This window comes from Vombatus ursinus, unplaced genomic scaffold, assembly GCF_900497805.2.
Source record: "Vombatus ursinus unplaced genomic scaffold, bare-nosed wombat genome assembly UNPS02014811.1, whole genome shotgun sequence".
NCBI classification, from domain to species: Eukaryota; Metazoa; Chordata; class Mammalia; order Diprotodontia; family Vombatidae; genus Vombatus; species Vombatus ursinus.
In genome coordinates this window covers 20,924,691-20,938,496 of record NW_020954589.1, presented here as the reverse complement: position 1 = coordinate 20,938,496, position 13,806 = coordinate 20,924,691, and the positions used below count along the sequence as shown (strand labels likewise).

At 46.4% G+C, this 13,806-nt stretch overlaps 2 protein-coding genes across 2 annotated transcripts in view; one reads left to right on the top strand and one right to left on the bottom strand.

Moving 5' to 3' along the window:
- The first annotated feature begins 8,840 nt into the window (after nucleotides 1-8,840).
- The window catches only part of LOC114053493 (transcription factor EB-like), a 78,402-nt gene continuing 73,436 nt past the window's right edge, over nucleotides 8,841-13,806 (top strand). Inside the window, exon 1 of the mRNA XM_027876598.1 lies at nucleotides 8,841-8,922. The gene's annotated coding sequence lies outside the window, so the exon portion shown is untranslated. The remainder of the gene's footprint in view (nucleotides 8,923-13,806) is intronic.
- The window catches only part of LOC114053368 (basic proline-rich protein-like), a 37,167-nt gene continuing 32,273 nt past the window's right edge, over nucleotides 8,913-13,806 (bottom strand). The window contains exons 2-3 of the mRNA XM_027876339.1: nucleotides 9,934-10,205; nucleotides 8,913-9,642 (exon numbers count right to left, since the gene is read on the bottom strand). Coding sequence (XP_027732140.1) covers nucleotides 8,913-9,642; nucleotides 9,934-10,205 — 1,002 coding nt within the window. The remainder of the gene's footprint in view (nucleotides 9,643-9,933; nucleotides 10,206-13,806) is intronic.

The window sequence follows — 13,806 nt, the reverse complement described above, 5'->3', positions numbered from 1 at the left end:
TCCAAGGCTGGAACTCTATCCACTGTGCCACCTAGCTGCTCCTCTACTCTTGTTTAAAAAAAAAAAAATAGATTTTTATTAACAAGAATAAAAAAGAAGGGGAAAAAATCAGCATAACTAAGCAAGATATGGAAAATTCTGCCATTGTATGCAGTGTTCCATACCAGGTTGATGTGGCTTCTCAGATTTCTTCTTTGGGATCAAGCTTGGTCATTATAATTTCACAGTATTTAATCTTGATCTGTCTATTCTCAAGGTGTAACTAAGGCTGAGAAAGGCCAGGATAAGGATGGGCATGAGATTGGTGCCCTGGGCTTGAGAAAGTCTGGGCCCAAGATAGGTCTCACTGCTCTCCCCCCCCCCAACCCTTTGTATTGAACAGAATAATGGCTACTGCACTGTAAGGACTGAGACCACCTACCTGGCCTTCCAGAATGGCCAGCCCCTCTGGCCACTGGAGACATCTTCCTCAGGTCCTGCTATTCCATCTGTGACGTGAACAAAAATAGAATGGGCTTTGCCACAGCTGTATAGACTCACTGACTGGCTGTTGAAACAAATCTCTGCCTTTTTTTCCCTTCCAAGACCCTCCTCCCCAAGTGGGATTTATCCCCTTTTGCATGACTACACATGTAAACCTGTATTGAGCTGCTCAATGGGTGGGGAGAGAGGAAGGGAGAGAATTTGGAACCCAAAGCTTTAAAAACAAATGTGAAGAATTGTTTTTACATGCAACTGGGAAATAAGATATACAGGCAATGGAGTATAGAAATCTATCCTGCCCTACGGGAAAATAGAGGGGGAAGGGGATAAGAGAAGGAGGAGGGGGTGTGATAGAAGGGAGGGCGTATTAGAGGAAGGGGTATTCAGAATGCACACTCGTCTTAGGGTTGGGGGAGGGGTGAGATGGGGAGAAAACGTGGAACTCAAAATCTTGTGGAAATGAATGTTGAAAACTAAAATAAATAAATAATAAAGGATTTATCCCCCTACATTCTCACCGTGTATTTCTTCCCTGGACTATGCCTTCCTCTCTACTGCCTCTTGGTAGTCACTCTCTGACTTTACCTAATAATAAATGGATCCTCAAAATACTTCTCCAGTCTGATATTTTCCAAGGGGAGCCCCTGAAATCAATATATCCTCTGCCAAGAGTACCAATTTTGTTTGATCCAACACAGATTTATTAAGTGGTGAAAGCACTATAGTACACACTAGGACTTCAAAGATAGATGAGACACAGATCTTTTTTTTTTTAATGTGGGTTTTTATGTGAGTTACTGTCAAGATTACAGCAAGAAGGAGCTTCCCCCAACCCCTTAAGAAACCCAAACTATGAAACAAAAGAGGGAGACAACAGCAACAAACTTTTACTGAGTACCTACTATGTGCAGAAACCAGTACCTGACCCTGGGAGATAGGCAAAGCTTAGACAAGAAATGGTCTCTGTCCTCAGAGAGTTTATAGCCCGGTGGAGAATAACAGGAGGAATGATGTTTCAGAAGGCCAAGAATCTAGGCTTATAACCAAGAAAAACCTACCCAGAAGCTCTTCATAAGGAAAAAATGGATCTTTAATGAAATAGAAGAGTTCTAAGCACTCCTGATGAAAAGACCTGAGCTGAGTAGAAAATTTGGCATGCAAACACAAGCATCAAGAGAAGCAGAAGGGGGTATAGCTAGGTGGCGCAGTGAATAGAGCACCGGCCCTGAGGTCAGGAGGATCTGACCTCAGACCAAACACTTGACACGTACTAGCTGTGTGACCCTGGGCAAGTCATTTAACCCTAATTGCCTAAAAAAAAATAAAAATAAAAAGAGAAGCAGAAAAATGTGAATGAGAAATCATGGGGGAATAAACAAGGTTAAATTGTTTACATTCTTATATGGTGAGATGATCCAGTAGCTCCTCAGAACTTTATTACCATCAGGGGTCACCGAGAGAGAATCTCATTAGACAGAGGGCCTGGGTGTGATTCCATTTTGTTTGGATGACCTCAAAAGAAAAAATGGAATAGGTAGGGAAGAGGAATGCACTGAGAAATGGGGAAAGGGAGAGGAAGAATGGGGAAAATTATCTCAGGTTAATGAGATAAATGAGGGGGAAGCAAAAAAGAGTTTATACAACAAGGAAAAGGCATTGGGGAAGGAGAGGAATGGCATTTGAACCTGACTTTTATCTGATTAATAGTTTTTTTAAAGGGAAGAATACATATACATGCAGTTGGGTACAGTTATACATCTTACTTAACAGCTAAATAGGAAGGAAGGGGTTTAAGGGAAAAGAGAGAAATAAGACTTGGCCAGAGTCACACAGCTATTAAGTGTCTGAAGTTGGATTTGAACTCACGTCTTCCCTACTCCAGCTCTCTACCCACTGCACCTCTATGAGGAACTCTACCAAGGAGGCTCCTGGGTCATGGATCTGCAGCTGGAAGGCACATCAGAGACGATCTAGTCCAACTCCTTCATTTTACAGGGAAGGAGACTGAGGCCCATAGAGGTTAAGGGACTTTCTCAAGCTTATGCAAGTACTAAGTGTCAATAAGTAGAATTTGAACCCGGGTCTTCTTGGCTCCAAAATCAATGATCTTTTCACTGTAGAGTGGTGCAAAACAAAATGCTATGTCAGTTCTGAGGGGTAAGGCTCATATGGACCAGGATAATCAGGGGGCAACTAGGTGGTGCAGTGGATAGAGTGCCAGGCCTGGAGCCAAGAAGATTCATCTTGAGTTCAAATCTGGCCTCAGATACTTCCTGTCTCTGTGACCCTGGGCAAGTGACTTAACCCTGCTGGTCCCAGTTTCCTCATCTGTAAAATGAGCTGGAGAAGGAAATGGCAAACCACTCCAGTATCTTTGCCAAGATAACCCCAGATGGGATCATGAAGAGTCAGACATGACTGAAACAACTGAACAACAATCAAGGAAGGCTTCATGATAGAGTTGGCATTGGGGTTGGACTTTATGGCTGGAAATTCAATTAAACAGCTAAAGATGGGGAAGGAAAGCATTTCTGGCTATAAAAAATGAGAGGAAGAGCTCATTTTCACTTGGAAGGCAAAAGAAGAGGGGTTCAGGGAAAAATTCATGGGGTAGTTGGAATCTAAGAGAAAAGAGGGTCTTCAGCAAATTGAAAAGGGGGTACATTCTAGGCAGGGGCATGTGGTTTATGGTAGTCACAGGATTTAGAGCAGAAAAGGACCTCAGAGACAATCTAGTCCAAACCCTTTCATTTTGCAGATGAGAAAACAATGGCTTAAAATGATTAAGTGACTCACCCAAGGTCACATGGCTAGTAAATAGTAGAGCCAAGACTCTAACACATGTCCTTTTTTTTCCCCACCTTTGGATAATTTGACTTTTTTTCCTTCTATCTTTTTTTTTTTGCACTTAATAGTATTTTTTCCCCCAATTACATGTAAAGATAGTTTTCGACATTCATTTTTGTAAGATTTTGAGTTCTAAAATTTTTTCCCTCTCCCTTCCCCCCCCAACATAGTAAGCAATCTGATATAGATTATACATGTATAATCATGTTAAATATATTTCCACATTAGTCATGTTGTGAAAGAAGAATCAGAACAAAAGGGAAAAACCATGAGAAAGAAAAAAACAAAAGAGAAAATAATATGCTTCAATCTGCATTCAGACTCCATAGTTCTTTCTCTGGATGTGGATAGCATTTTCCATCATGGGTCTTTTGGAGTTGTCTTAGATCATTATATTGCTAAGAAGAGCTAAATCTCCCATAGTTGATCATTACACAATGTTGCTGTTACTGTGTACAATGTTCCTCTGTTTCTGTTCGTTTCACTCAGCATCAGTTCATGTAAGTCTTTCCAGGTTTTTCTGAAGTCTGCCTGCTCATCATTTCTTAAAGCACAATAGTATTCAATAACATTCATATAGCACAACTTGTTCAGCCATTCCCCAATTGATGGGCATCCTCTCAATTTCCAATTCACGGCCACCACAAAAAAAGCTGCTAGAAATATTTCTGTATATGTGGGTCACTTTCCCTTTTTTATGATCTCTTTGGGAAACAGACCTAGAAATGGCATTTCTGGGCCAAACGGTATACACAGTTTTATAGCCCTTTGGGCATAGTTCCAAATTGCTCTCCAGAATCAGTTCACATCTCCACCAACAGCACATTAGCGTTCCAATTTTCCCATATCATCTCCAACATTTATCATTTTCCTTTTCTGTCATATTAGCCAATCTGATAGGTGTGAGGTGGTATCTCAGAGTTGTTTTAATTGCATTTCTCTAATCAACAGTGATTTAGAATATTTTTATGACTATAGATGGCTTTAATTTCTTCATCTGAGAACTGCCTGATCATATCCTTTGACCATTTATCAATTAATGACTTGTATTCTTACAAATTGAACTCAGTTCTCTATATATTTTAGAAAGGAGGCCTTTATCAGAAACACTGGCTGTAAAAATTGTTTCCCAGCTTTCTGCTTTCCTTCTAATCTTGGTTGCATTGGTTTTGTTTGTGCAAAACTTTTTAATTTAATGTAATCAAAATTAACTATTTTGTATTTCATAATGTTCTCTATCTCGTTTGGTCATAAATTTTTCCTTTCTCCATAGATCTGACAGGTAAACCATTCCTTGCTCCCCTAATTTGCTTATGGTATCATTCTTTACATCTAAATCATGTACTCATTTCAACCTTATCTTGGTATAGGGTGTGAGATGTTGGTCTATGCCTAGTTTCTACCATACCATTTTCTAGTTTTCCCAGCAGTTTTTGTAAATAGTGAGTTCTTATCCCACAAGTCAGACTCTTTGGGTTTATCAAACAGTAGATTACTATAGCCATTTACTACTGTGTCATGTGTACCTAACCTATTCTGCTAATCCACCAGTCTGTTTCTTAGCCAGTACCAAGTAGTTCTGACGATTGCCACTTTATAATATAGTTTTAGATCTGGTGTGGCTAGACCACCTTTGTTTGCATTTTTTTCATTAGTTCCCTTTATATTCATTTTGTTCTTCCAGATGAATTTTGTTATTATTTTTTCTAGCTCTATAAAATAATTTTTGGTAGCTTAATTGGTATGGCACTAAATAAATTAATTAATTTAGGTAGAATTGCCATTTTTACTATATTAGCTTGGTCTCCCCATGAGCAATTCTGGCTATTCAGGGACAGAATCCAGGAAATTGGGTTACTGGGTTCATAGGCTTGAGAGCTGGAAAGTAGCTCTAGTCCAGGTCTTTCATTATAAGAATGAAAAACCTCTGGAATAGAGAGAAGTGATCTGCCAAAAGTCACAAAGGGAACAGAGCTGGGACTTGAACCCAGACCCCTGCCTCCCAATCCTGGGCACTTTCTGCTGTATAACACTGCTCTTTGCTAGAACTCTGCTATATCACCTTGACCTAACTATTTGGGCTTACTAGCCACAGACACAAGGACACACAGGCACATAGGGACAGACAGGTATTTTTGTTTTGTTTTGTTTTGTTTTCAGTTTTATTAAAGCATTTAAGCTTTATGCTATGGCTAATAAACTGTAGGGATCAGTGTCAACCCTTAATATATGTCAGCACAGCTTGCCACACACAAGGTCGTTTTGCCACTGATTCATGGAGAATGTCGGTACTTGGGTGCAAAGATTCAAACTCTGGTAAACTGCAATGCCAGCTTTTCCCCTATTGCGGTAGTACTGAGAAAGTTTGGGTTAAGGGTTAACTCCTTAGGCCCCAGAGAGACCTCCCTGAAAAGCCAATTCTAATTACTTCATTGTCTGTGAAATGTACCTATTTATTTTCTTGTTACTTTACATTTCCCAGTCTCTTTACATTTCCCAGTCTCTTAAGTTTTGTGAAAAAGGGGGAAATATTGTTTTGTATGACCAAGAGGAATCTTCACCAAAGGAGCTGATACCCCAAGTCACTTGGCATATACCCACAATAAAGTAGCACCTGAAGAGTCTATGCATTTGGGTTAGAGTAGGGAACAGGGTAGAATGACCATAACCCTTCCCTGCCTCTCTACTGAAGGTGGTTTACCTGATAAATACAAAACAAAGAAATCTGACACAAAGTAAAACATTGCTATATAATATCCCCTTGGAAGCCTCTCCTTTTCCAAACCTGTTTACACAGACAGGTATTTGTAATACACTTCTTGTGAAGACTGAAGCATGTACCAGTCCTGGCTTATTCAAAAGCCCAAGGAGGAGGGAAGAATTGGACCACTTGTAGAGGATGGTAGAATTAGTGCCTTTCCCCATCTTCTCTCTCTCTCAAGTCCAATTTGGGCTGTCAAGTGACTAGGGACAGAACAGGAAGCATCTCTTCATTCTAAGACCTAGCTAGGACTAATTTGGGACTGGAGGAGAAAGACCCGAAGCTCCAGAGGCTGCAGAACAGAACAGAGAGCAGAAGACATAAAAATATCAGAGTGTAATCTCAAAGAAAAACTGGGGAGTCGGAAGACCTGGGTTTAAGTTCTGGTTTTGCTACTTACTAGATATGTGAACCTGAGGAATTTATTTTACATCCTCCCAGCCTCCGTTTACTCCCACGTAAAAGAATGATCACGATATTGACACCACTACCTCACAGGGTCGCTATGAGAGACTGATGAAATAAAATTTTGTCAGACATGGTAGAGTACCAAAGCCACTGGACTGAAAGTGCCTGCTTATATACTGGTTGACCTTGGACAAGTCCCTCCATCTCTCTTTAAAGTCCACCAGCTAGGTGGCATAGCAGGTAGAGTGCCAAGCCTGAAGTCAGAACGACTCATCTTCCTGAATTAAAATCTGGCCTCAGACACTTACTAGCAGTGTGTCCTTCGGCAAGTCACTTAACTCTGCTTCAGTTTCCTCATCGGTAAAATGAGCTAGAGAAGGAAATGGCAAACCACTCCAGTATCTTTGCCAAGAAAATCCCAAACAGGGTCATGAAGAGTTAGACATAACTGAAAACGACTGAACAATAGGAAGTAAAAAATGTGCTGGATTCGGAGTCGGTGAACCTGGGGGCTGGGGAGCATGTATTTCATGGCCAAGACCCTCAGTCTACAGATTCTCTCTCCCCAAGGCCTCATGGGTAATAATTATCACCCTGTTCAATTCAACAATCAGGTGCAAGGATCTATGCCAGGGCCCAGACAAAACCAAAGTGGCCCCTGCCTTCTGGGAGCTTACATTCTAAAAAGATAGGATTTAACACATACAGAGAAAAACAAATACAAAGTACTTGTAGAATGATACAAAGTTATTTCAAGAAGGAAAGAGGGCCAATGAGTGGAGGAGGATAAGGAAAGAGTGGAGAGCACAGGAGAATGTTTGAAAGAAGTCAAAGATTCTCTGAGGTGGAGAGAAGGACTGAGTGCCTGCTACATCTGGGGAGCTGATAGTGAAATGCAGAGACAGGATTTTGTGCAGAGAGAACAGAGCTGGCTAGTTCCTGAAGGAGAGTAACATGAAATATATGAAATAAAACAGCATAGGAATGAGGGGGCCAGATTATGGAGGGCTTTAAATGCCAGCCTGAGGATTTTTTTTGTTTTGTTTTGTTTTTGGTGGGTGGGGGAAGAAAGTGGGTGACAATACATTTAACACTTACAAAGTAATTCCCTCACATGCAACAGCTCAGCAAGGCAGGTAGTGCAAGTCAGAACTAACCTCTTAGGTCCTAAAATGAAGATATTAGAGGTCATCGACACTCATTTAAAACCAAGGTCCAGAAAGGCCCATGACTTGCCTCTAGTTAAAGGCAAAGTCAAGCGGGAACAAATGACTTTTGACTCGGATAGTGTAACAGAGACGGAAGTCCCCAAAGATCTGATCAGCTCCCTAATTCCTAAAGAGGAAAACTTTGTATAGGAGGGGAAGACTGTATACAAATCTCCTGGTTTCCCTGGATTAGACCGAGATTAAAGTAGGGCATGCTGCTGGTGAGATCTCGTGTGATAGGTAAGAGAAAGAACCTATCCACTGGGGGCAGATACATAGTCAAGACAGCTGGGTGGAATCACAAATATTTGAGTTCAAATCCTGTTAGGAGCTTATTAGTGTGTGATTCTCAGGAAGACTTTAGCCCTCTCTGCTTCAATTTCCCCGCTATAAAATTGAAGTAATAATGGTACTCGAGCCCCGCCCCCCAAGTGCTGTTGTGAGGGTGAAATGAGGTGGTTCTAGCTGTTATTATAGGGTAAAAGGATGTAGGGAAGGAAGACAGGAATTCAAATGCTAATTCTGTTTCTTCCCAGCTGTATAACCTTGGGCAATTCACTGTCCCTCTGTGGGCCTCGATTAAACAGCCAAGATCCCTTCCGATTCTAAAATCATGTAATTCTTAAATTACAATGCACTTAGCACATCGCCTTTCAAGAAGTCAAATTCCAAGTACCCAGCAAGGACGGGGACTACAACTCCCAATGTGCCCTGCGGAGGCAGGTCTCAGAATCCAGTGACTACAAGGCCTGGGAGTACTACGACTCCCAGGCTGCATGGGGGCGGGGCGGGACGGAGGGGGCCGGGGGGTCGGGTGCTGCCCTCTGCCGGGCGCGGCGGGAAGTGGGCAAGAAGGTGACAGCCGGAGCCCGGGCGCCGGGGTTCGGGGTGACAGCGGCAGCGGCGGCGGAGGAAAGGAAGAGCGGGCGGTTGCAGAGGACTCGGAGGAGGCGCGGCTGCGGGGCACCCGGCGGCGGAACAGGAGGAGGAGCCGCCGCCGTAGCGGGAGCAGCGGCAGTAGCAGCAGCGGCGGCGGGGCAGCAGCAGCGGCGGCGGTAGCGCGACCAGTGGACGGGACGAGCTGCCTGGGCAGCAGCGTCGAGCCCAGAGGAGGCCCCGGCGGGGCGGGGCGGGGCGCGCGCCAGCTCCCGGCCCGGGCACCTGAACTTGAACAAGTTGCCGGAGCCGCTCGGGCCGATTGACCTTCAGGTCGAGGTGAGCTGGGCCGGAGGAGCGGGGGGCGCTGGGACCTCGGACTCTGGACCGGGGGGTCCGCGGAAGCGGGACCCCGATTCCTGGCTCCCGCATAGGACAGGAGAGTGTCCTGACTCCCTTGGGTACCGGAGACAGGTGGCTGGAGCGGGGGCAGCGGGTTGGACTGGGCGAGAGCTAGAAGGAGGAGATGGGGAATCCCCCTGCCAGGTCCGGACCAGGAGGCGTCCCCTCTGTCCCCGCAGGGCCGGCGCTGTCCCGCAGGCCGGGGGGGGGGGCGCTCCGGCCTCTCCCCCGGGGCTCGGGCGGGGGGGGGGGGGGGGGGGGGGGCAGCCGCGCCGGGACCTTATGTAACCAGGCGGGAGGGGCCCGGGCTGGGGCCTCCCCCGGCCCGGGGAGCTGCGGAGTGTAAGTGGGCGAGGCGTGGGAGTGAACTTGGGAGTTAGTGGGACTAGACGGGAAAAGACCGGGGCCCAGCTCTCTTCCTCTCCCTCCCCCACGCCGCCCCCCACCCCCGCCCCCGACCCGGCCAGGGCTGCCGGGGCGGGCGGGGCGCGGAAGGGGGGCCAGGGGAGGTGTGCGGGGGCTGTGTCCGGCCCGGGCCAGGCTGCGCCTGATGGCCGGAGAGTGGGCGGGTCCAGAGCAGCGTCCCGCCCACACGGGGGGCCAGGCTCGCAAGGGAGGGACCACCCCGTTCCCCTTGCATCTTCCCCCCACCTCCCCCTACTCCGAGCTGGGAGAAGTTGCTCCCACTGGCTGTACCCTCTCCCCAGAGAGTAGCTTTCTGATCTTCTCCCTCTTTCCTAATGCGCGCTCGCCTAGCTGTCTAGCTCTGCCTTGTCTCCAAAGAGTGCCAACACCGGCACTCTGGAGAATGCTCCCGCGGTCCTCTCCCTCGGAGGGCTCCCTTCCTCTGCTAAGCCCCAAATAACTTGTAGCCCGCCCGTCTGCCCGCCCAGCGCCCCCGCTTCCCGGTGCTTTGGATGCTCCGCCCCTAAATCAGTGCGCCCCTACTCCTTTGCCAAGGCCGCAGACTCCGGATCCCTGTCTTTCCCAGGGCCCGGGATTCGCCCACTTTCCTGCCCCTGCCTCTCGGGCCGATGACAGGGGCTCTGGCCGGCCCGGGTCCTGTCCGCCCCACCCCTTCTCTCCTTCCCTGACCCAGGCTTTCCATAGCTTTCCGCTCCGCCGCCCTGGGGCCGCTTGGGGCTGCGTGAGCAGGTTCCCGCTGCTGTCGCCCGGCCCGCCCTGGCCTCTGAGCACCTTTCCCGGGGGCGGGGCACAAGCTGTAAAGAGCTTCAGACCCCAGCCTCAGTCCCGGGACCTGGCCCTACCCGATCTCTTTGGTTCTTGCCTCGGCCCCAGGACCCTACTCCTTCCCCAGATCCCTAGGTTCCTCAGTCCTCTTATTTCCCTTCCCCCCTCCCCTTTCCACTCTTTACAATTCACACTTTCTTGCGACACCTAACCACTTCTTGGTCTCTGGATTACCCACTCTTTCCCCTGCCCTCAGCGGTATCTCTGGGTTCCAAATCACTCCCCCTCTCTCTTTTGTCTTTAGGGTGTCTGAATTAATACTTGTTTCTGCCACTTTCTGGATAAAGTCCTGACCCTCTTCAACACTTTCCTGGGGTCGGAGACTGAACAGAGAGGTTTCAACCTACCCTTCCTTTCCCTTTAACCATTGAGGGCTTGGAGGACAGTCTCTCTGTCTCCAGCAAGAGCTTAGGTCTAGAAGTGAATGGAGAAAAGAGAGAGACAGAGACTAAAAGAACAACCTGTTTCAGGGTGCTTGCTGTCTCTGTGACCAGGTTTGACTGTAGGTTACTTCTCCCTTAGTCTCTAACCTCAGAGTGATAGATACCCTGTTTGCAGCTTCTGAGGCTGCTGTCGTGGGGCAAAGATCCCAGAATGGCTGGGGCATGGGGTGGAGATGCAAAGTTTGGAAGACACTTTAGTACCTTTCATTTTGTAGTTGAAGATATTAGAGCAAGGCCTAGAGTGGGGAAATTCCTTGGCCAAGCTCATGTAGACAGTTAGGGGGCAGAGCCTGGACTAGAACCCAGGTCTCCCAGGTCTCTCTCCTCCTCCAGGCCTAAGGCACTTCCTCTTCTAGGCTATTTTCCACCAGAACCTGATTCTGTCTGAAACTAGCCTGATACCTGCTATCACCAGCTACTTTGCAAGTGTTTTGCACAAAGTAAGGCTTCATAGATGCTTTTTCATTCATTCTTTCACTATATTCAAGAAGGCAGGAGGAACAATCTAATAACTTGGTGTTGGAATTCCCTGGTCTATACTTTCTGAGGTTGTGGGTTAATCTACCATAATCTTTTATGCCCTAGTTTCCCCATCCGTAGCACAGAAGGATGGCAGCCTAGAGTACATCAGGCTACCTGGGAATCTTATAACCAGAAAAAAGTTACTGGCTCCATTCCTGAAGGACCAAACATTTGGTCAATGCCAGATGCTCTTTTGATTGGGGGGTGGGGGGACAATTGGAGGGGGAGGAGACAGGGAGGGAGAGCAAGAAACCCTTGTGGTACTGGTGTTCTCAGATCTTCCTTTCCTCAGTAGTGAGGTACCTGGGATCCTGGTATGGTAGAGGATTAGAGGAAGAGACAGGTCCAAACCCCTGAACTGAACTCTGTACACAGTAGGCACTCAATAAAGGTTTGGTTGTTCTATGTCTCATCCCCTTACTAAACTAAGTTCATGAGGGTTGGATCATGTCTTACATGAATTTTCCCTCCAGCTTTCCCCTCTTCTGTGCCTAGCACAGTGTTCTGTAAACAGTAGGTACTTAATAAATGTTTACTGAATGAATGGTTAGATGAATGAATTCTGGAAGAAAAGTTGCTTATCTAGTGCAGTGATTCCTGTGACAGTAGGGTGGGCAGGGAGGAGATGGGGCAGGTAACGATGAATTCAAGCTTCCAAGTGCCGTGTGAAGTGAGGGGCCCAGTGTCTGCTCCCAGACTCCCCACCCCTCCTCCATGTAGCCCATTTCCTAGTGGGAAGAAAGAAGGCAGGAGGAAGCCCCAGGGCTGGAGTAAGTTCTACTTTCTCAAGACTTGGTGACTTCTTGAGTGTCTGGCTTCTAGCTGTCCCTATTTCCAGTCCTGTTTCTCACTGTAATTGTATGTTTTATCACTTCTCAGCACCCGTGTATATATATACCCAACAGTGCCTGAAACTCTGCCAGTCTCCCCCTTCCCCCTTTCCCCAGCTTCTGGTCTTGCAGTGACTCCTGTTCCTTCCTTTTCAGAGTAGCAGGCAGTTTGTGGCTCCAGCAGGGGCTACCCAGAATGTGCTGGCTCTAAAAACCAGTCTGGCTCCCTGCCCCCTTGGGAAAGAGGGTGGCTGTGCTGGTGATGAACTGCATAGGCTTCAATTGAATTCAGATGTTTATTATTAGGCATCTGCTGTGTTAAGCTCTAAGGGGTATGTGTGGAGAATAAAAAAAATTAGATCAGACTTGTCCTCATGGAACTGGTAGTCTAGTGGGGGAAAAGTACAAATATAGAAAATTACAATGCAGAATGATATAGGATAAGTGATCATCATAGATTTAGAGCTGGAAGGGACCTTATTTTACAGTTGGGGAAACTGAGACAGGAAGTGGCAAAACAAAGTGTTCTATGAGTTCTGAAGAGGGCTGAAAGATCCCTACCATTATGGGGTGACTATGGAAGGCTTCATTGTAAGCAGCATCATCATCATTATAGCTAACATTTGTATAGTGCTCCTACATGCCAGGTAATATGGAAGCACTTAAAAAATTATTATCTCATTTGATCCTCACAATAACCCTGGGAGGTTGGTGCTATTGATATCCTCATTTTACAGGTGGGGAAACTGAGACACAAAGGGGTTAAGTGAGTTGCCCAGAGTCACACAGCTACTAAGTATCTGAAACTGGATTTGAACTCAGGTCTTCTGGATTTCAAGCTAGGTGCTCTCTAGGCAATTCATGGTGGAGATGATGTTAAAGTTGGGGCTGGGGCTCTGGCTGCCTTATGAATATCCTTGGAATTTTGCTATCCTCTGAGACTGTTTAGAGCCCTTGGGCATGGGCTGGGCCACCTGGACATGAGAGCACATTCCCAGGAAAGGATCAATGTGTCATAGGTCCAGAATTCTTGTGCTGGAAGGAAACTTAGAATCCACCTAGTCCAACTGTCTCATTTTACAGATGAGGAAACTGAGGCAGAGAGATGAGATGATTTGCTCTGGGTCATGAAAGAGGACTTAAGAGATCATTTAATCCTCATCTCCCAATCACCCCATGAAATAAGTAGCATAAATAACACTAACCTCTTTTCCAGATAGGGAAACTGAGGCCCAAAGAGGTTCTGTAACTATCCCAAGCTCTCTTCTATGAAGGCCAGTTTTAGTTGGTACCAGTGCTGTATCCATTGTGCCACCTAGCTGCCCAAGAGATCTTTCTTTTTCAGTGAGCTGTCTCCTTCTCCGGACAATTTCTTTCCTTGCCCTAGGATAGATTTTTGTTGTTGTTTAGTCAATTAGTCATGGTCCACTCTTCATGACCCTTTTTTGTTTTTGTTGTTGTTGCTGTTGTTTTTTGACAATTGGGGTTAAGTGACTTGCCCCGGGTCACACAGGTAGTAAGTGTCAAGTGTCTGGTCTGAGAATGGATTTGAACTCAGGTCCTCCTGACTCTAGGGCTGGTGCTCTATCCACTGTGCCACCTAGCTGCCCCCTTTTGGGGTTTTCTTGGCAAAGATGTTGGAGTGGTTTGCCATGTCCTTCTCCAGTTCATTTAACAGAAGAGGAAACTGAGGCAAACAGTTAAGGGACTTGACCAGGGTCACACAGCTAGTATGTGTCTGAAGTCAAATTTGAACTCAACTCCTTCTCAGTCGA